This window comes from Pagrus pagrus (assembly GCF_965226575.1).
Source record: "Pagrus pagrus genome assembly, chromosome: 10".
NCBI lineage: Eukaryota > Metazoa > Chordata > Actinopteri > Spariformes > Sparidae > Pagrus > Pagrus pagrus.
In genome coordinates this window covers 30,970,140-30,992,407 of record NC_140194.1, presented here as the reverse complement: position 1 = coordinate 30,992,407, position 22,268 = coordinate 30,970,140, and the positions used below count along the sequence as shown (strand labels likewise).

Sequence of the window (22,268 nt, the reverse complement as noted above, 5' to 3'; positions counted from 1 at the left end):
AAAACCCTAATGACATTCCCATCAGCCTCAGCTGCACTTCTATTGTATTTAGTGCTAATAAGCGGATTTTAGGATGCTAACATGCTATGATGAGCATTGTAAACAATGTACCTGCTTAGTATCAGCTTGTCAAAATTGTTATGAGCATGTTAGCATTTAGGGGAATTAGGGGCTTTTGTCTGCGTGTTTGGTATGTTGATAAAGCTATTACCTTTATTGACAGAGAAGCACAGTGGTTTATAACAATATATGGTATGTGACCCAATAAATTCCAGTAAAATTATAGGATTCACTGTGAATGAAAGGGATTTAAGTGGAAAAGCCTCTTAAACACCATGTGCCCACCGTGGGAAGGTAAAATGATTTGCTGACTTACTGTGATGAGTGTGAATAACGTGGGTCAGCAGCGTGCGGCAGGTTTTATCAAACTGAAAATCCTCAAACATTACACTGAAATGATTTCTCCTGTCAAGTGGATGAAAAATTAATTTTTGTTACAGGATGCTGTAAGTGATACAGAAATTGCAGCATGTCAAGCTTACATTGCTTGGGTTGAACAAGATTGAGTGTGTGTTATACTCATGCGTTTGTCACCCAGGAAGAAGAAAAGACAGACCACCATTTAGAAAGGGTTATTGTTTCTCCACATCCATAAATGATGAAATGGCTGTGAGGAAACAACCATCTCATTGTTTCTCTTGTGGATGAGCATAAACACAAATAAAATGCACAGCTACGTGACTGAGCAATCTGCCATAAAGGTCAAGTTGAACTGGTTCAGCACATTGAGACACTAGAGAATAGGTTGTAAAGTTACATGAGCAGCCATTATGCAGAGACTTGTTTTTTCTTTTGAGGATAAATGTACCTTTCTTTTTAGGATAAACTGACCTTTCTCTTTCTTTTTCTCTTGTCAGGAGTGAAAACTGAAGACATCTGAGGTCCCTGGAGTCACCCCCAGCATCACCACAACTCCAACCAGGATGAATTTGTGATGCTAGATGTTAACACTGTTACTCAATACTATCTTTAGATGCCAGTGAGAGGAACAGTCACTGTAACTAATGACTGTGACACAAGTAGTGTAGCATATTTGCACTTTTAGGCTAATTAACTCGTCATGTTTATGTGAAAGATCAAATAGTAAGGTTATCACAATCACTTATTCCTCAAATTTCACATCAGACGAGACATAACTAACAGGCCAAACAAAAGCCCTCTACCTGCTGTAAAATTAGCTCTCAGCCCAGCAGGCCCACTGAGCCAAGATGGCTGACCCCTATCAAAACAACGTTTACCACCAAGGAGGGGATGACAGCTATGGGACGTACGGAGAAGGTGGTGGCCATGATGGATATGGTTACCAGGCTAACTACCCTCCCCAGGAAGAGGATGCAGCAAGTGACGTGACAGAGGGACACGATGAAGAGGATCAGATGTACGAAGGGGAATATCAAGGGATACCACATCCTGACGAAGTGAAGGCTGCACAGCGAGCCGCACGGTAACACACAGCAGATTTCTTCTTTTTGTTCTTCTCTTAATGTACCAAAAAACAGAGAAGAATGTGCAAGTATGGCTTTCAAACTTTCTCTTAACCTCCACTCAGATGTAGGCTACAGTGCACAAGCATCTATGGTGGGAAGAAAGATTTGCTTTGTTTTTTTTATCTGTTTATTTTTACACACAATGATGAATTAGTTATGAGTTGCATCTCACCCACCTGCATCCATGTGCCATCTCTGCCTTTTCCTCTTCTTGCAGTTCTCATACATTAGTTCAGTGTTCTTGCTGTGGCTGCTTTGACAAACATCTTCCAAGCTTCACAGATTCCAACCTATATATGTACCTGCTTTAAAGCCAGGGGTTTTGTATTTTTAGCCCATATACAGTCCATTATGAGTCCAACAGTGTTATAGGAATGCAATGCAGACTGGTGGACTACCCTTCAAAACCCTGCACCTACATTACCCACAATGCAACTTAACCACTGAGTGACATCACTGGAGGCATTTTATCAGTGTGCATGCAGCTCTTTCTGGAGCCACAAAAGGCTTTAAACTACTTTTTTTTCCTTTTTTTTTTACATAAGCAGTAGTACTCCCCAACACCTCCAAACACACTGTAATGTGGAACACTGATGGAGACACCCTTTAAGTAGCCTTTTCAATTTAGGACATGCCCCCTCCTTAGGCAGCTCTTTGGAGAGGACAGCACTCCACCCCTGACCTTAATAAATCCCATTTGATTTGTTTGGATCTGGTTGTTTTAATGGTGTTGTTTTGTGGTTAATTAATGTAAAAAAAACAGCTAACAATTGAGACAATAAACTAAAATATAACAGAACAAAATCTCAGGCTGAGATGAATCACCTGCAGTCCTTAATCCGAAAGATTCTCCCTTGTGATGCTGGCACAGGAGCTTATAAGCACTTCCTCCCACGCCAGGTGCCCCTCATTAAGCAATCAGGGCAGAGCCAGGGAGGACCGGAGGAGAGAAGAGACAAACAGCTGAGAGCAGATACAGCTGTAACACTGTACTGGTCACAGAGTATTTTTATTAGATTGTTGTGTTGGTAGTTTTATTTAAGTAAATCTGAATATGTCCTTCAACTCTGGCGTGGTTATAGAAATGTGAATGTTAGCTTCCTGGCAGCCTTGGTTTCCATGACTTGTGTATAACGCAGACTGTTGAAACTTTCTTGAGTCATGTAATCCATCACAGTGAACACCAAGTCTGCATTCATTTTAGTCAAAGTTGCATTTTGCTTTATGAGGTAATGCAGTGCAGACTATTTAAATCAATCTGCACTTTAATTCCATTCACATTCCTCTGTGTAGGATTTAATGGAACTGGCAGTGAGGTTGCAGCTTGCAACCAACTGAACACCCCTTGACTTACAAACTCCTAAAGTTGTTGCTAAACACACATAAGCCCCTCACAGAGTGTTTGGTTTGTCTGTTCTGGGCTACAGTACATGGAACATGGTGGCAGTGCAACACCTTTGTCGATAGAAAAGGTTCAGTGTAAGGTAATGAAAACACAGCTATTGTTAGTTTCAGGTGATTATATACAAGTGAAATCAGGATTATGAATATTATTATAATATAATATTATATATTTATTTCTGCCCCTAAACACACAAAGATAATAACAACACTTACAAAAGTGAATGCAGGGTTGATGTTCGCAGTGATTGATTTCACATCTCAAGATGTTCCTGCTTATTGTTTTTCATAATATCCTCAGCCCATATCATGTACTAATTGTCAGCAGGTTTGATTTGTTATATTGATTTTGACTTAATGAATCAAATTCTATGAGATGGGCGTACATATACAGCACAAAACTGTGATTGATAAATGAGGCCCCTGATTCTCAGTCTGGTTATTTTTCCGTCTTATCTACGTCACACTGAGGGAACAGCACTGCAGTCCCAGATATAGCACTCAGAGGTGAACGAGCTGTCTGAATGCAGTACAGCTCAACAGTCACTCCCTTCAGTTTTAGTTCACTTCACCATGATTTGCACCGAGATTTTTGGTTGGATCAGATTTCAGCAATATTAATTCCTTAATTCTTCTGATCAAACACAATCAAATTACATTCCTATTAGGGGCGTGTAATCCCTTAATCTGACAAACAACACCAGAGCCAATTGCAGATGTTCATGACATTGTAAAAGGAATTGTTTTCAGTATTAAACAGATTCATGTTACTGTTTTTTCTCCGTCCGTGTTCCAGGGCTAAAACCCGAGCAGCTGGCAGCGCAGTCTCTGAACTAGAGGAGCTATCCGAACAATACGAAGACATCATGGAGGACTGCGGTCACGGAAGGTTCCAGTGGACACTCTTCACAGTGCTGGGCCTGGCTCTGATGGCAGATGGAGTCGAGTGTTTTGTGGTTGCGTTCGTTCTACCGTCTGCAGAAAAAGATCTATGTTTGTCCAATGCAGAGAAAGGAATGCTGGGTAAGGGCTTTAATGATTTAATGTTGCTTACAGTGTGGTTTCATGGTGGGAAGTGTTTCTCTGCTGCTGTCAGAAGAATTTGTGTCTGTCCATTAGTGATGTAGTGATCGGTTGGTATTTGCTTCCCTGAACAGAAATAGAAAGCTGCCTCCATATTCCTCTGAAGCGTTGACAGAGAAACAAGTTGTAATGTATTTGCCACAGTTTCTTTTTGTAAAGGAACTTAAATCATTCTTCATTAGCTGAGTGATCACAGCGGCTGGTTTGCCAAACAATACAAACACAGCTAAGTGACTAGGCTAATGTCATGTACAGTTAGACAGCTTAGATAATTTTCATTCTACTGATGCAAACCATTTTAAGATGCAACCACATCAGACAGGCACAATCAACACACAAGCTAGCTGAAAAAACAAGCATTTACTGAGCCAGCAATGTATCAAAATCCACCAAAAGCTGTCCTTTTTATTTTCCACGTCCACATTATTCCATGCAGAAATGGTGACAACATAGCAACAAACTGCAACCACAGATGCCTTGTCATGCTTTTATCTTCCATAAAAAAGAAGAATGCCATTAAACTGCAACTGCAAGTCACTTAAGAAGGCTGCCAACCCCAAACTATTGACACCTCATTTGACCACTTGGGAGCTTCTATGTCTGCCCTGTGGCCTAAAACAGCCAACCTAAGCCTCCTTACCTGCCACCAGATGACTGATTTCGCAAGGTTTTTTTTGTTGTTTTTTTTTGCAGTTTTTCCACCTTAGCCCTTAGTCCCCATTACTTTCAGACAGGGCATATTGAGGTCACCAAATGGCATTTTTTTGCCAGACATCTTAGAATCTTGATGTTGTTATTAAATTAGAACTTGGACCATGTAAGTCTATATGATGTGGACCCATTGTGTTTTCTAGCCAATAGGGGCAGTTGCAGGTCATCTGGAGGCTGATATTTGCATTAAAACATTAAAAATAAATAAATAATTGAGTGTGCTCACACCCCTAAAGACTGTTTGGGAATAGAAATCAGACCAACTTTCAAAAGAGCCCGAAACCATGTCTGTTCTCCAAACTGTTCAACAACAGCTTTGCATTTACTCTGGCCTAGACTGGGATATATTATTATATTATTTATTATTTTATGTTATAGCCCTTTTTTATTTAGGATAATTTTGCATACATTTTTAGAAATGGTATGGGTCAGATCAGTGCTTTAAAGTCATGATCACTGGGATCCAGAGCTTGTGTGGCTGGCATTTATCACATAACACACACATAAGGCTCAAAACAGTATCTGGGTTTATGTTAATTAATTCTGTTCTGCCTTCTGTACTTTTGTGTTTTGTGAGTTCATGCAAACTGAACACTTCCTACTAATTGAACTTGGCTAACTGTTTGTTGTTTTGGGAATGAGTTTAAGAAACTGAACAACTGTTTATCCCCTCCACCTCCACTCTCTCCCTACCATGCTCTCCTCCTACACTAGCTCCCTTTCCAGATTCTGCTCTTCTCCTGTCTCACACTTCCCACATTCTCCCACCTTACCCTGGTTTGGTCCAGAGCAGCGCTTTCAACAAGCTTGTGTGTGTGTGTTTGCTTTGTGAGTCAGCAGACACAGCCAGAGTGATCGATACTCTCTGCCTTGACCTTGGAAAGAGCTGTACAGCATTTCAGCGATGCCCCATATTCCAGGGACGCAGTTTGAAAATAGACATGCATTATAGCTTTTTCTTACTAGGGCTAGAGAAAGGAACTGAATGTTGTCATAACGTAAGTCTTCAGGTGCATTTATTTCAAATGATGTGTGTGTGTTGTACAGCATTTTTGGATGGAGTGTTATAATTTAAGACCTAATGATTCATCACAAAGTCAGCTCTCTCCTGGTGCATAGCCATCTGCATACTGAGGTGCCAGCGTGTCACTCTCTGGCACCACTTACTGAAGCAGAGGCAGAAAAACACTGCTCACCGAGGTGCTGAAATGTTAAGGCTAAAATGAACTTTAGACAGGTTGGACATTTAAACCAACACAACACTCTGGAAGTTGTTCCTGATAACATAAAGGTGATTTGGATGAGCTGCTGCAAGTGTACTGTTATAGTTAATTTCGAGGAAAATTCAGATTTTTTGTAAAAAAAAAAAATGCTTACTTAGTTACTTAGCCAACAGTTGCAGAACATAGACTATAATGATAGTCATATGATGGTGTTTATAGGGTGAGTCTACCAAAATGTGCAAATATGTACAGATGAAAAAAAAAGCAAAGGGAATGTGTAGCTTAAGATTCTCATTATCATTTTGTTACTTGATATGACTAATGTGAGCGCACAGTTAACCTCTGTTATAAGGCTGTTCAGTTTTGTTATTACCACCTGTGCTGAGTGACCTGATCACAAGTGGACAGCTCAATTAACACATTAAAGTGCGTCTCGACATGCGTCTGACCCGCTTACCCGCTCTATATGCAAATATACACCTATATCACTGGAACAAACAGATACGTTGTTCTACACACACACACACACACACACACACAAATATACTGTATATATAATATCTTCATGTTCAACATTTGCTGAATTAACAAGTGGGCCCAAATATTTAGGAATAGTTTTTTATAAAGTTTATAAAGTTTCTCTTGACAAAACAAGTCTCAAAATTGAGATTTTTTTTTCTTTAAGGGAGTCTCCATGAGTGACAGAAAATATCATTTATTATTTACTGTTTACTATATTTGTAAATTATGAAATGTTTACAGTCAATATGTCACATTCTTTAATACATCTGGTTAAATCAGTTGAAATGGTGTGTTCAAACAGCTGTTGGGAGGTACGACGCACTTCAGACACAGAAACAGACAGGATGCACTTCAGATATGAAAACAGAAGATTGACACTTTTCACAACGGAACAACTTCAAATTTTGATCCAATGCTGAATTTTCAGGAAGGCACCAATGATTTAGAATTTGTTGTAGCCATTTCACAAAGTTTGTTAAGTTTCTCCTCACTCAACAACCCTTCAAATCACACCATTTGTTAAGGGAGTCTGGTGATATCGTGGTCACTAGTTCAGTGGCTGGATCAGTTGAAACAGACAGTGTGTTCACAAACAGCTGCTGCTAACACTGGCAGGTTAACAGACACATCATTTACATTACACCGAAGCACATGGAGATCAGACAGTGTGGAATCCATTCTACCTGTTGCCGTGGCTTCTTCTTCTTCTTCACACACATGTGCGTACACACTGCTAAAATAATGTGGTCACATGTGGCCCAGACAACCTCTGAATGTGATCTGTGAGATCAGATCTCAAATGTGTCCTCGCTGCATCTTGGGGGTGTTCACACCTGTATTTGTACAGAGCTGCCCACCAGGATCATTCAGGACTCATGTTGATACCAGGTCTGAACACCCTCTATGTGTCTCTCTCTGTCTGTGCAGGTCTGATGGTGTTTCTCAGCATGATGGTGGGGGCGTTCTTGTGGGGGGGTCTGGCAGACAAGGTTGGCCGTCGGCGCTGTCTCATTGTGGCATTGGCTATAAACTGTATCTTTGCCTTCCTGTCTTCGTTCGCCCAGGGCTATGGCTTCTTCCTCTTCTTCAGGCTGCTGTCTGGCATAGGGTAACATTTACAAACACACACACTCTCCTTTAAGTTAGGTCATAGATTTATTGTTTCCACTTAAACACCATAAAAACACACGGTATCATGAATTGTATACAGTGGCGGCAGTAACTTGTCACAAAGTAATCCGTTAGAGTACTCGGATTACATTTTTGTTGTAACAAGTAATTCAATTTAAGTAATCCGTTAAAGTTTCTCATAAAAATAGTCCATTACTGGAAAAATGACAGTCTAAACCTTTTGTCGCCAGAAAAATCAAATCAAATCCCTGAAGCATTTGCTCTGCTTCTGTTTCTCTCCTGCTGCTCAGCTGAGGGTAAACCAACAGTTGTGTCAGTGCACGTGTAGCTTGAAATTACGACTTTATTATTGTAATATTCATTTTCGACTCTATGCCCGTGATATTACGACTTATTTCTCAAAATCTTATGACTTAATTCTCTTATTACTTTCTGCTTGCAACTTACTACTACTCACCACCTCACACTACTTCATTTTCGAAATCTCAGATTTCTTTTTAATATGGCCCTACAACTCTGTTTTGCCCTTTAATCATTTGTATGTAGGAATGTGTTTTGAAAAAAAAAAAAAAAAGCCCATGCACTTTCATCATATTTGTGCTTCATCATTTCTATAAGCCCTTATAGTTTACAGGTTCATTAGTTGCATTTTTAAACATCATATACTGGCTATAAGAGCCTGTGTTATATTGTTTTCGTTGAAACAGCTGTGCCTGATACTGTCTGCCTCTGCCCAGTTCACTGTCAGATTGTTAGCAGAATAAAGAGCTGTAAATGTTATATTAGGTCTGTCATTCCTCCTGCAGAGTTACTGATTGTTGGCCGTAAAGAAGGCCACAAAATGACAGTAGAGTCAATACATTCAAAGGTTCATGTACAGTTGGCTACATGCCGTCTGGACAATACAACCAAAATGTGCAACAAGTCACAAAGGGCTTTACCATAACGTATGGTAACTCTAAAGTACGCGTTAATAACACAGTAACAAGTTACTTTTTAATGGCAGTAATCTTGTAACGTATTGAGTTAAGTCAAAAAGTAACATTTCCCAACACTGATTGTATATATCATAAGGAAAATGTATCATATCTATGTCTATAATATCATTACACAATGTATTCTTTCAATATGTCACTTTACAAAAAACAATGGTAAATCTGGCATTATTGATAAGTCATATAAGAAATATATTATATAAAGTCAAGGTCTTCTTACAATATTGTACTAGACCTTTCAACATTCCCATCAAACATACAGAATCAAGAAATTAATCATTTAATGATTTAATAAATTGAATTTCTTTTTAGTCTGTTTTATTTCATTTTTTTTTTTTCATTAGATTTTGAGTTTTAAAACATTTGAGAAACCATGTAAAAACACTGGGTGTAGTTTGTGTGAGTATAGAATGTAAACTCTTCCCCAGGTCCTTCAAACTTTCACCTTTCCAGAGGACATGATCTTTTGTAGATCACTTTCCTCTTGTATCCATTAAAACAGTTTGGTATAAACCTGCAGTGTGTTGTAATGTGAGGTATGCTTCCACGTTAAAGGATTTCTGGGTACTGTGGGTCTGTTTTGCTGTCACTCAGAGCCACCAATATGTAACATCAAATCACAGCATTATAGCTTCGTAAGTGTCATAGAATGTTTTCAGCCACTGATGAAGTGTTTCAATATGAAGATCATACAACACATAAAGCTCCACACAATCCAAATGCGGAGTCTGCTTAGTATTTTATCCCAGTGACACAGCAGAGTATCTCAGAATAACTGTAGTCCACAGGGAGCCTCGCTGACTCAGAAATGAGGTCACATACTGAGCACAGCACAGTGAAAGTGATACACAATCACTAACAGTTTAAGAAGAAGACCAATGTTGCACCACAACACTGTTTGCCTCATAGGTATACTTAGTCATACATACCTCTGCCGATATAACACATCTGCATATCTTTTTGATTTGAACAATTTTCACAGATGCAGCAGAGCCTTTGTTATCTTAAAGAGACAGTTCACTCCAAAATGTTTCCTCTCACCTGTAGTGCTATTTATCCATCTAGATTGTTTTGGTGTGAGGTGCAGAGTTTTGGTGATATCAACTGTAGAGATGTCTGCCTTTTCTCCAGTATAATGGCACTAGTTGGCACTGGGCTTATGGTGCCAAAAAAAAACACACACAAAAAAAAACTGAAAACTTGAAAACTTAACAGCAATGTCTCTTTCCAGTTATCAGGACCCTCTTACTCAAGATAATCCACACCTTGTTATTTAATGTAGGAACTATTTTCTTTCTACTGGACTACGTCTGCTGACTGTGTCTGAAGGAAACATGCATCGAGTCATAGACAAGAGGCTGGTCTTCATCACAGCATGAGATGTAAACATGAATGGCCTCCTCCTTGGCTGAGCTGTGATGTTAGCTAACTCAGTTAGCTTAGCGCAAGGTGATATGGAAAAAGAAAATAGGTCCTACATGAAAGTATTCACAGCAAGGTCTGTGGATTTTCTGTAGTAACAGTAACAGGTTCTCATATGTATTTTTGTTGTCTGTTTGAGCAACACATGCCGAGTGTTATGTAGTTTCTATTACATTTGAGAGAAGGCAGACATCTCTACAGCCGATATCTCCTATATGTATTTTTTATTTAGGGGAAAATTGTCCTTTTAACTCTGCTTTTTTTATTTTCAGTTTTAGTTTGTTACGACATGACTTCTGGTTCCTCTAATAATGTTAAATTTAGGAAGAGTCCTTCTGTCATGGCAATGAAATATATTTCTTCATATGTCTATCTAAATCTATCTCTTGCTTTGTGTCAAGGTTTATGTCACTGAGGTTGTATTTGAAATTATTAGTTAATTGCGACTCTCCTTGTTTCCTTATTTTGTCATTATCACTCTCTCTACTCTCAGTATTGGTGGCACGGTGCCGATTGTGTACTCGTACTTCTCCGAGTTCCTTCAGATGGACAAGAGAGGAGAGCACCTGTCCTGGTTGTGTATGTTCTGGATGATCGGTGGGATCTACGCTTCATTCACTGCTTGGGGAATCATACCTAGATATGGTAAGAACTTTAACTTGTGGTTGGACTGTATTTAAATCAAAATGTTTTCAGAATTGCAACCAGATCTTGACTTGATTTAAGCATTTAATGTTGGATCAGGTGCAGAATGTTCTGGATATTACAATCCACTGATAGTAAATGACATTTGGAGGGGTAAGAGGAGCAAGTTGTTTATGTCTTTGAGGGGTACTCTTTTTGAATATATATGATTTTCCTTCCAGATTTTATGGTCTTTTCCAGTAATTGAAAAAATGAATTGAAAAATGTAAGCATTTAAGTTTTAAGGAAAGGAAATATTCTGAAAAAGATAAAGATAATGACAAATTCAAATAATCAAATAATCAAGCTATATAGTCTAGATAGATAGATAGATAGATAGATAGATAGATAGACAAAAGGGGACTGTCAAAACAGCAACTGATCAAACATTTTTTTGAATGAAAGATTTCTTCCGGGCCAGTGGGACTTTGGACTGTCTGCCTGATGGCAGGAACTAGAAGGAGTGGTGGAGGGGGCGAAAAGGGTCCTTTTTGATCTGGGTGGCTTTCCTGATCACAAATGAGTGAGCGGTAAACCAGTGTTAAAATGTCCTTGCTGACATGAAAAGTCCTGAGTTTCCTCAGCAGGTGGAGGGACACAGAGCCAGTATGCTGTGAAAAAGACAGGCAGGTGTCTATCTCTGTTCCAAGGTATTTAAAAGACTGAACCTGCTCTATCAGCTGACCCCAGATACTGAGCGGTTGGAAGAGATGGGAGGTATAGAGGTGTGGGGCTCTGAAACATACAATAATAGATTGTTAGAGAGCTAATGACACAGCCCTCATTTTCTATATTTTGAAAATCTTTTCTCATGCCAGATATCCTGTTGTACTTTGGGCAACTTAGTCCAGTGTTCAATCAGTGTGATGAGTACATTGGGTCACATCAAATGTGGGAAATGTTGGGTCTTTTGATAAATAAATTAATCAGAGTATGGTCTAGACCTGCTCAGTCTGGAAAGTGCCATGAGATGTTGTGAATTGGTGCAATACAAATAAAATGTGATTGATTGATTGGTTTGTTGGTTGGTTGATTGATTGATTGATTGATTGACATCAACCTGAAGGGAGGTCTGATTGGCCAGAAAAACTCAAAATGTGTGTGTGTGTGTGTGTGTGTGTGTGTGTGTGTGTGTGTGTGTGTGTGTGTGTGTGTGTGTGTGTGTGCGCGCACGCAGGCTGGGGGTTCAGTATGGGTACAGAGTTCCAGTTCCACAGCTGGCGGGTGTTTGTCCTGGTGGCAGCTCTTCCTGCTATTGCCTCTCTGGTCGGACTTACCTTCATGCCTGAGAGCCCCCGCTTCCTCCTGGAGGTGAGACTGAGACATGCTTACACTAGATGAAGGACTAGCAGTTCGCAGTTCAAAGGTTTCATTAGACCTGAAGCATCTTAACTAAGTAATGTAAAAGATAACCATATTACATGTGATTCCTGCCAGGAAGACAATCGATAATGTATCACACATTTATACTAATTGAGCACTGCTTTAATTTTTGTGGAGTACCATGTTAGCCTTTCATGCTTTGCACTCAGGTTCAGTGCTCACTACCTCTAACTTATGGTGTTAGAGAGCAGGGTCAAATTTGTGCATGTACATCATGTACAGGACTCTGAGGAGAAAATGCAAGGAAACAAAGTTCGAAATGGATTTTTACATGACTGTCTGTATGCTTGGTTGCATGAGTTTATGTTTGTGTGTATGCTCATCAGAATGCCAAGCATGATGAGGCATGGATGATCCTGAAGCAGGTCCATGACACCAACTGGAGAGCCAAGGGACAGCCAGAAAAAGTCTTTACTGTGAGTACATTTAGCTTAACAATGTGCATGAAATAGAGTACAAATATATTATTCAGATATGCACAGATGAGCAGTGATTAGATACCAGCAACATCCAATGTAGTCATGGCACAGTTTGCACACTGTACAAAGAAGCGTGGTAAATAATGGACTGTGCTGTAGATCCCACAACCTAAAAATGTAAGGTTCAGCGTGAACGTTCTGACAGTATTCATGTAGGCTAGATGTGAAGGTAGATATGTTCTGTCCCTGTCTTTGGCATAGACAAGGTGAGCAGACCATTTATCTGTATCATCTTTTTCAGGAAGGTTGCTTTATAGGAACAATTGTTAGCTTTCTTGCTCAGCACCAGATGAAAGGATCGATACCATTCACATCTGTCCATACAATGTTCAACCAGCAGAGGTTAATTTAGCGTGAAAAAAAGTGAAAACGGGGGAAAAGTTAGCATTGCTCTGTCCAAAGGTGCCCCCTACCAGCCCCTGTAAATGTTAGTGATTAACATACTAGCTATATATTGTTTTTATAGTCCATAAAGGGATAAACGTGTACAAACAACAAGCTGTCATGTGGAATGTGGTGTAAGTAATAAGCTGGCCTTTTTCTTAACTGTCACACAACCTTCACAGTGCAAACTGGAGACTAAGTCCTCATGTTTCCAGTGTCTGTGCTAAGCTAGGCTAACTGTCTCCTGGCGGTTGGCTAGCTTCAGATTTGGACAACAAATAAAAAAAAAAATATTTTTAAACAATGTCAAATTATTTCATAAGGTGACACTTTGACTGGAGAGATGAGCAGCAGTAAAACATGTTGCTCAGAATTGACTGCTCCTGCTGAGAAGCATGGGCACACTGTGGCTTTCAAGTGTGTACAAAGCTGTGAAAATCAATACATCTAGACAGTATCCACTCGGACACAGAGAAGATATTCTTTTTAAACTGTATTTTGTCTTTTCAGGTGACTCACATCAAGGCTCCTAAAACAGCAGAGGATGAGTTTATTGAAATTCAAGCTGCCACAGGAACAGCTGTACAGCGATGGGCTGTACGCTCACTAACACTCTGTAAACTGGTATGTAGCAACTAGCAACATGTTTGCTCACTTGTTAAGCCCTGAGAGGAGGGTGGATGTGGGTTTGTTTTTGTACTCTTTCCTTGTTTGCCTATTTCTCTCCAGAGCCCCAAAGAACAGAGGACCACAGGCCAATCAGTCACAATAGCTCCCAGAGCTTCTCTCCACTGTTGTGGTTTCTCCTCCTGGCATTTTGTTCACCATTGTACACTATTTCATTTAATATAATTAAAACGACCATACTGCCATTTATTTGGCAAACTTGTTGGCTCATTAGCTTTGTTTGGTCACTAATGGCATTATAAGTTCACAAAGTTTCCATGGAAGAAGCTTAAATTAAACCCATGTCCATGTAAGTTAATTGGCCATTTGATATGCTTGAGTGACTGGGCCTTATTTCTGAAAATCTACATTCAAGAAAATTAAATATTGTAATGTGTACTTTGCAACTTCATGTCTTACATAATGCCACTGGTAAGTTTCACATTTGCTTTAATTCACAACTTCTTGGATGGATGTAAGATTTAAAAGCCATCAGATACGTAAAATACATCTCAACTCAAAATGGTCAATGCTCGAAAGGCTCTGGAAACCATGAGATGGAGGGTTTCAGGTGCCCGAGGGTGTCACCTATCTATAATTTAGAATCTACATAGCTGTATATAACAGTTAAGTTCATACTGTATATGTTTATTTCAATAAATAAGCACAGTTTTGTTTAAAAGTTAATGTTAATTGATAAAAATAAGTGATTTCATTCAATAAGTTAGGTCATAGAAAATTGTTAAAAGTCAACTAATTATCATTTGATTTAATTTGTATTGATGTAAGCATTATAGTCTTTAAAAGACAACACCGTGTAAGCATACTGTTAGAACAGTGATGCCCCCTGATCCCAACCTGACCAAGCATCCTTGTTGCGTTCCTCGGACCATTCCTGAGCAATCTGTAATGTGTCATGGTGCATTGTCCTCGGTCATGCACTGCCATTGGGGAGTGCTCTAGTATGGTGGGTGGTGTGTGCCATGTGACATCCACATGAATTGCAGGACCAAGGGTTTGCCAGCAGAACACAGCATTGTAGCAAGATTTCTGATGGGTTTATCAGAGAGCATATTGGTTCTTGATTCACTTTGGTATATGCATATTTGTTCCAGGTGTTGAGGAACGTGGCGTCTCTCCTGTCTGCAGAACTGAGGTTTGCTACACTCTTCATGGCCATCATCTGGTTCTGCATGGCCTTCAGGTTAGTTTACAAAGTCATGTGTTACACCATCATCTGGGCATATAGGAAACATTAGAGTGATGGAGATCATGAAGAAACAGAGAAGAAGAATGTTGCAATAGACAACATAGCCCAATTTAAAGCAGGTATGTTGCAAGTACATGATAGGCATCTCAGACTGCTGGTCCACAAAGGTTACCCCAAAGAGCACAGTCATGTAAAGATTAAAACTTTTATAAAGCAAAGAAACAAGAATCCAATGAAGTAAAGAGGCTGCACTCTCTCTGTTTGGGTTGCAGTTGACTGTTTCATGCACCTTCTGTTGATTCTGTTTTCTCTCAATCTACTTTTTGTCACAGTTACTATGGTCTGTCTGTTTGGTTCCCTGACATGATCAAACACCTTCAGCATGAGGAGTACGAGTCCAAAGTCAAGGTAATCCATGTACAGTAACTCAGATCATTGTGTCCTGCTTTGGTGAGATTTTGATCTAAACTAATAAGCGTATTCATGCTTTGAATTGACATTGCTGGGTTTGTAAATACCAGCACAGGAAGCTGATCAATGTACTTGTCTCTGTTTAGGTGTTCCACAGAGAACGAGTGGTGAACTTCCATTTTAACTTTTCTTTAGAGAACCAGATCCATATAGAAGGGGAATACATCCATGACAAGTAAGTCTCACTGTTTCACCTTTCAAATGGACATATTTACTTTCAGATTTGAGGTATATATACTTATTCTGTGCTTTAATATATCTTCTATTTAAAACATGAGATAAATAGTAATTGAAACATCTCTTTATTGACTGAATTCAGTTTACATAGCGCAGGGGCTCCCAACCTTTTTGACAACATGGACATCTGATGGCAATCTACTACTAATGTCATGTTAAAATATATGAAGCATTGTAAAAGCATAATGCAACTCAATACACTGAAGAAAACAGACGAAAAGATATGAGATCGAGGAGGCTGCAGTTGCTCTGATCTAACAGCTGATTGGTTTAGATATTGGCTCAACTATATGACATTTTATAAAAACTTTTTATAGAAGTTTTTATGTCATTGGTCCTATTTAGAAGGTTTAGGCTATTTTGTTAATAGAATACATGCTATGGACGATTCATATTATAAACAGCACAATGAATTGTTTCTATATTAACATTGGACTAATTAAATTCAGCCTGTTGAAATATTAACAACACAAAAACTTCTGGCAAATAGGATGTGAGCATTCAGATGTGAAGCCCAGGCGGTATAAATATCTGACAGATCAATAATGAAAACTATTGTCTTGCATGTAAAGACTGAAGGCTGCTGGAAAACTGTCTGACTTGATCGCAGCTTTTTGGGCCTGCTCCCTGCTGCTGCCGTCTGATCTGGTTTTCAGTACCACAGTGTTGAATCCCTATTCTCTTTTCATTTTAATCCAGAAGGATGCCTTGGCAATATGATTTGCTAGCAAATACAAGGTTTCAATGCAGCAACGTTGACTGAAGTTGCAGACTTCCACCTCCACTGGCTTGTCCTTAAGAGCAGGATGTTTTGTCTCCAAGTTCTCTGTACTCTGATGGCTTCATAGCCTAATTTGCTAGCTTCCCCCTGCACACCACACACAAGGGATTTGGAGCATTTGCATCAAGTTTCATTTAAATAAAATCTTTTTTATTTAACGTTTTATGTTTTTAATAAAAATGATTTGCCTCAAATGTAATAACAATGTTTGCACATCCAGGAAAATAAATAACAAAATACAATGGAGTTTTTTATATGGCAATTACATTAGCCCTCTTGCTTACAACTAGATTTTTGCGGTCCGGTACCCAAGACCCGGTACTGTTCAATGGTCCAGTGGTTGGGAACCCCTGACATAGCAAACATGGAAACAGTAAAAAAAATATATATATATTTTCATCCTGTCTTTACAGGCTTGCAAAGTAAAAAAAAAAACTACAACATGTCTATTTAATTATTTAACTTCTTTGTCTACAAAAGCTAGGTATCTACTACATGCTTATTTTGTTCATAATGGAGGAATTTTGGATCCAATATAGAATGTAACAGTGGTAAACGCTCAGTGAGTATTAGAGAAGAATACTCACTTTTTTCAAGAACCATCTCCACTAAATTTCTTTACAGAAATATATCACTTTATCCAATAAAGCTACTGCACTTTCTCTACCTTTTTGCATACTACTGTGTACTGATGTTCAGGTTGCACCAACATTATTAGCTATCTGGAAGAGTGAGAACAGTTAGACACAGTCACAGCCTTACTTTTTAAGACATCTGTGCTTTACAGAATTCTTATCATTAGTTATATCAATCATTTCACTCTCAGTTATTTTGTTATCAGAAATTGTTGCATGCTGTGTTTTCTTGTATGTGTTTTATGTGATGCCCTGGAACCATAAAACATTAGCTATATGTCTACAGGTATTCACTTTGTTGCATATACTAATGGTCAGAACAAAAACACACTGAATTACATTGCGAAGACAGTAAACCTTATAAGGTTTATGAAGGCTTCACAATTATAATTTATCACTATTTTTAGATGTTATACACAACATACTTTTATTTTGTATACATGCGGAAGCCAGAAGCTTACTATCCATGTGGGTGAAGTTAGGAAAGATAAAGCCCCTGATTTTGTTTCAACAACCCCAAATCACCTACGTTTCTCTTGCTCTCTTGCTCAATGTTAGAACTTCACTGTGCATTAAAGTGTATGCAGCAGTGGTAGGACAGAAGGCTGAGTATTGTATGATAACTGTTTACCTGTGAAGAGGGTGAAGATGGCTCACAACAATGCAACATTGGGTGTGCCACTCAGGTTTTAAAGATACATGTAACATTTCTGCATACAAATGCCTAAAACCCAAAAGAACTCTCAAATTGTTAAGCTGGGAGGCAGGGGCGTCACCAGACACTTTTTACTGGGGCACGTGCCCCGGTAAAAAAAAATGAGAGAGTGTTTCAAGGATGCTTCACCTCCGCATGAAAACGTTTTCAGGGCAGATATACAGTATGTTACACTACTGTATATTATTTAACTTCTATGATCTGCAGTATTAAAATAGAAATAGACAGAATGGACGATGAATCATCATCATCGTTATCAGTGGTTGCCATCTTGGATTGACCACAGTTGAGCCCATTCTGTCCTTTCTGATTCTGAGCTGCTACAATAGAAGTCCATGTTTTCTTTGTCTGTTGGTGTGTGCGTGTGTGTGTGTGTGTGTGTGTGTGTCCCATCCCATCCCCATAGGTTCATCAGTATAGAGATGAAGTCAGTGAAGTTTGAGGACACACTGTTTGAAGACTGTCACTTTGAGGACATCAGGTCCACAGACACAGTGTTTGAGAACTGCACCATCCGTTCCACTGTCTTCCATAACACAGGTAGGTTCAGCTGGAGCAGGGGTTTGGAAGAATCAGTAAATGCAGGTTTGAGATTAAATATTGATTTGTTATAGCAAGAGTTTTACTCATAGGAACAAAGCAAGTGAACCACTGAATCCCTTCTGATTTGTAACAGACCCGCCAGCCCACTGTGTCACTAACATGTTTGGCCTCACCTACCTGTCAAAATATCACAGTCTCTTTTTGTGGCCCAATTAACAATATCAAACTTTGAATTAAAGACACCAAAACTGCATGGTGTGGGTTAGGAAAACATTGGGGCTTTGCTTAAAATAACAGCTTTCTGTTATAGTCACTACTGACTACTTGGTTCTCTTGGGACTCAAACCTTGGTCACCAAGGTGAAGGTCCTATAAATGAACCATCCAGTCATCTCTGTTCTGCTCCTGTTGTAGACCTTTTGGCTCTTTGTACCTCATTCATCCTGTGCTGCCTGTACTGCACCTTCATGCGGCATGTACTTTTTGTGCCTAGGTGACGCAAGTGGTCACACTCACACACTGCTCTCCAGTGATTCAGCAGGTCTGTTACACGCTTTGCTTTGGTGGATTTGAACTGAAACACATTATTGACTCCATTTCCACTTTGTTTTTCTGTAAGTGGGTCCAATTGGGCCGAGGTGAGAAACAAGTGGGCCACATGTGAGCCATCATTCTCAGACACCAATATTGTGCCTGTTGTTCAGACAGTATTCAGGAGTCAGAACAAAAGGCATCATTGTTCAGACATGTTTAACCACTCAAAACCACAGAGGTTAAACATATATTTGCAATGCTCCCATGCTAGTCAATATTAAACATGATATGAAACTGTTTGACCATAAGACATGACATATTGACAGTCACTGCATTGCAAAGCCAAAATGCTTATTATCCATATATCCAATGCCGATAATGGGCAGCTGAGCCGAAAGTGTTTAATCATACAATTTATAGTACATCTCACTTTCCAAAAACAGTTTTAACCTTTTGTCTAAACTGTCCCGAAAGGCACCCTTTTAATGGGTTTATAGGTGGTAGCTAGTAGCTCTATTGATGGTTGAAAAAAATAATTTACTTATGCTATATAGATAAATTAAGCAATTACCAAGAATTAGCTCAGATTAAATTGAAAGGAAAATTCTTTGGCTGTTTTTCTTCTCCTCCAGAATGACACTGTTTGTCTTTGGTTAGCTGCCGGCAGGTAGGGCAGACATGAGAGAGATGGGTTAGCATACAGACATTTCTCCTTTCAGAGGACGCCACTGCTGCGGCGTTAAAGGTACCGACATGGCAGAAAGGGAGGGATTTATTTTATCCAGCTGACTTTGCATTAGCTGCGGTGTGCACCAACAACCACCAGGTAGCACATGTGAGCAGTCCAGACTACAGTGAACACATCAGGGCCCTGAGCAGCTCTCCCCTCCCTCTCCCTCGTCAACACCTAACAACACCTAATTAGCATTGCAGTGGGCCTTTTTGTTCACTTAATGGGTCATCGTCCAACAGGTCTTCCAGCCCCCACAAGGTGCATTGTCACACTGAGAGCAAGAGCCTTTGTACAGTATCACTACAAATGCGCGCTGCGCAACTGTGTCAGTAGCTTAGGAAAATGGATATTGATGGATAACATGGATACTGATTACCTTAAAATTGCCTTTACAAAACATGTAAGGCCACTTATGCACATTTAAATTACCTCTTATTAGGCTTTTCCACCAGTTAGTTACTATAATAACAAAATATATAAAAAATAAAGAAATTGACAATAAAATGTGGCAACAATCATAGTCTATTGTATCAAAATCAAAGTCTCCCAAATTATTTATCAAAAGGTATTATTATTGGTTTACTAACTCATAAAATCATGCATACTGTGCTGAATACAAGGGATCTTATCTGTATTTACAATGTAGCCTGAATCTGCACTCTACAGTTTTCACAAACCATCAGCCCATAATGTTACATGATGTTTGCAGTTGCTATGGCAACAGCACATATTAGCTAGTTTAGCCCCACGGACCCATAAAATTACAATTTGGCGTATTTGAACAAAATCAACAACAGCTACCAAAAGTCATAGGTAAGGTAATTAACAGCGATCTCCACACTGCGTCGAGCTGGGCGTAGTCATACACCTCAGACTGTGTGTTTCACTTAAAGGCTTATGCGAGTACAAACAGTAACTTAACGTTACACATCTTTAGTCTATTTAACTTTGTTCACAGAAGAGCTGTTAAAGTGAAATATCAGCCGAAGCAGTCATAGTAAAATGGCGTTAGACTAAATACATCTGCTTCCCGTCAACCAGACAAATATGGACAGCGCCACTCTGCCATTGCTGAGCACATTGTAGTCAAAGGGGGCATAAAGTAAAATCCTGCCATTAGGATTTTACCATCGTCATCAGGATTCAAGCACTCTGCTGCCACCTAGTGTCTACAGTTATCAAGTGCAGCCCCCCCTTTTACCACCGCGGGGTCACTACGGTAACGCAGCAGCAAACAGGTCATATGAAAGGAGAAACATCTGCACACAATGCACAATGGCAAACTTAAAGCAAGGAACTTATCAGCCTTGAAATGTTTGCTACCACTGAGGTTGAAACAAAGAAGAGCCCGGGTAGATATACTCAAGTGAGATGAGCTAATAGGGGGCAAGCCTTACATAGCCAGCCCTTTCTCCACAGCGTTATCTCAGCACTGGAGAGAGGTCCAGCTGCTGAGATTCTCATTCTGTACGAGGGAAAAAAGTGCTCTGGCTTGCTTTTCTTTAAACCAGTAACAATCGTTTTGGGTGGAGCTAAACCCAGGATGCAGGGATAGTGGCTCTTGCAAAATAGTGTTGGGGGGGAATTTGGTTTGCACATAGGGAGGCGAGCCCTGGGATTAAAATAGCTAAACTAAACAGTGTACGTACAAAAGAGGAAATGTACGTACACACGAAAATTTTATGATTTGCATGCAGCATTGCGCACGAATGCTACCGCAGTATTTCCATGTTTACAGCGATCACACTGACTGCCTCACGTGCCCACATTATGCACGACAATCAGTGGTATCCCTCAGCCTGGGAGATCATTTGAAAATGGAAGTTTGATGAACACTATTTATTTATTTATTGAAGTCTAGTCTAGAACTCACAATGAGGATATGGAGTGTGACGATTGTGTGAGAGCTGTCACTGACTTTATTTCCAGGCTTGGATAATGTATACAGTCCATATGTGCAGGTGGTGAGGATGTACCAGGTGAGCTGACCGGAGAAGGAATAGTGTACGTGCGGAGACTGTGTGCGCCTGACAGCACAGTCGTGGCCACTGGAGCAATTTCACACACAACTACATGCAAACTAAAATCGTACTTGGTGAAATATGAACATTCTTTAAAGGAATAGTTCACTCTAGAACGAAATTCAGTCATTATTGACTCACCCTCATGCTGATGAGAAGTCCGGTGTAGTTTCTTATTCCTCAAAGTGCAGCTGGAGACCCGCCCCCCGCAGCAAAAATCCATATAACGGGCGTCAATGTGCCCGAGACGAAAAGGTCCATAAAACTACACAAAAACTTTGTAATATTCCTCCATACTGCTCGTCCGCTGCAATCCAAGTGTCCTGAAGTGGCAACATCCAGAGTTTACTCGAAACGACATCATTTAGTACATTTTTCTAGCCTAAACAGTCACTATGCTATGTTTACACGGAGGCACGCTCCGCGTTCACGCGCATCTCCCTCACAGCCTTTGCACTACAGAAGCCGCGCCAGACAAGATCAACAGAACTCGTGATAGATACACAACGGTATTTACATCCTGCTGTGAGTTTCAAAGTTTCAAATCACTAGTGCAGCAGATCCCTCTTGTGTTTGTGTGTCGCTCGGTCGCTCACAGCTGGATGTAAAGTCCTTTATAAATGAGTGGATTGGAGAGGGGAACAACACCTGGAACAGTCTAGTACATGTTTACAGATAAATGCATGGGGAGTAAGTGTTTAAATTTTAAGATTCAATTTATTTATCATTATAGTCATAAAAATATAATTATTTTCATG

At 39.6% G+C, this 22,268-nt stretch overlaps 1 protein-coding gene across 1 annotated transcript in view; it reads left to right on the top strand.

Annotated features, from left to right (window-relative positions):
* LOC311263456 (synaptic vesicle glycoprotein 2B-like) overlaps positions 1-22,268 on the top strand; it is a 46,239-nt gene that overhangs the window by 18,951 nt on the left and 5,020 nt on the right. Inside the window, exons 2-12 of the mRNA XM_084363527.1 lie at positions 918-1,504; positions 3,745-3,971; positions 7,415-7,595; positions 10,529-10,680; positions 11,897-12,030; positions 12,429-12,518; positions 13,476-13,589; positions 14,747-14,835; positions 15,174-15,249; positions 15,399-15,487; positions 18,087-18,220. Of these exons, the coding sequence (XP_084219653.1) occupies positions 1,269-1,504; positions 3,745-3,971; positions 7,415-7,595; positions 10,529-10,680; positions 11,897-12,030; positions 12,429-12,518; positions 13,476-13,589; positions 14,747-14,835; positions 15,174-15,249; positions 15,399-15,487; positions 18,087-18,220 (1,522 nt within the window). The 5' untranslated portion in view covers positions 918-1,268. The remainder of the gene's footprint in view (positions 1-917; positions 1,505-3,744; positions 3,972-7,414; positions 7,596-10,528; positions 10,681-11,896; positions 12,031-12,428; positions 12,519-13,475; positions 13,590-14,746; positions 14,836-15,173; positions 15,250-15,398; positions 15,488-18,086; positions 18,221-22,268) is intronic.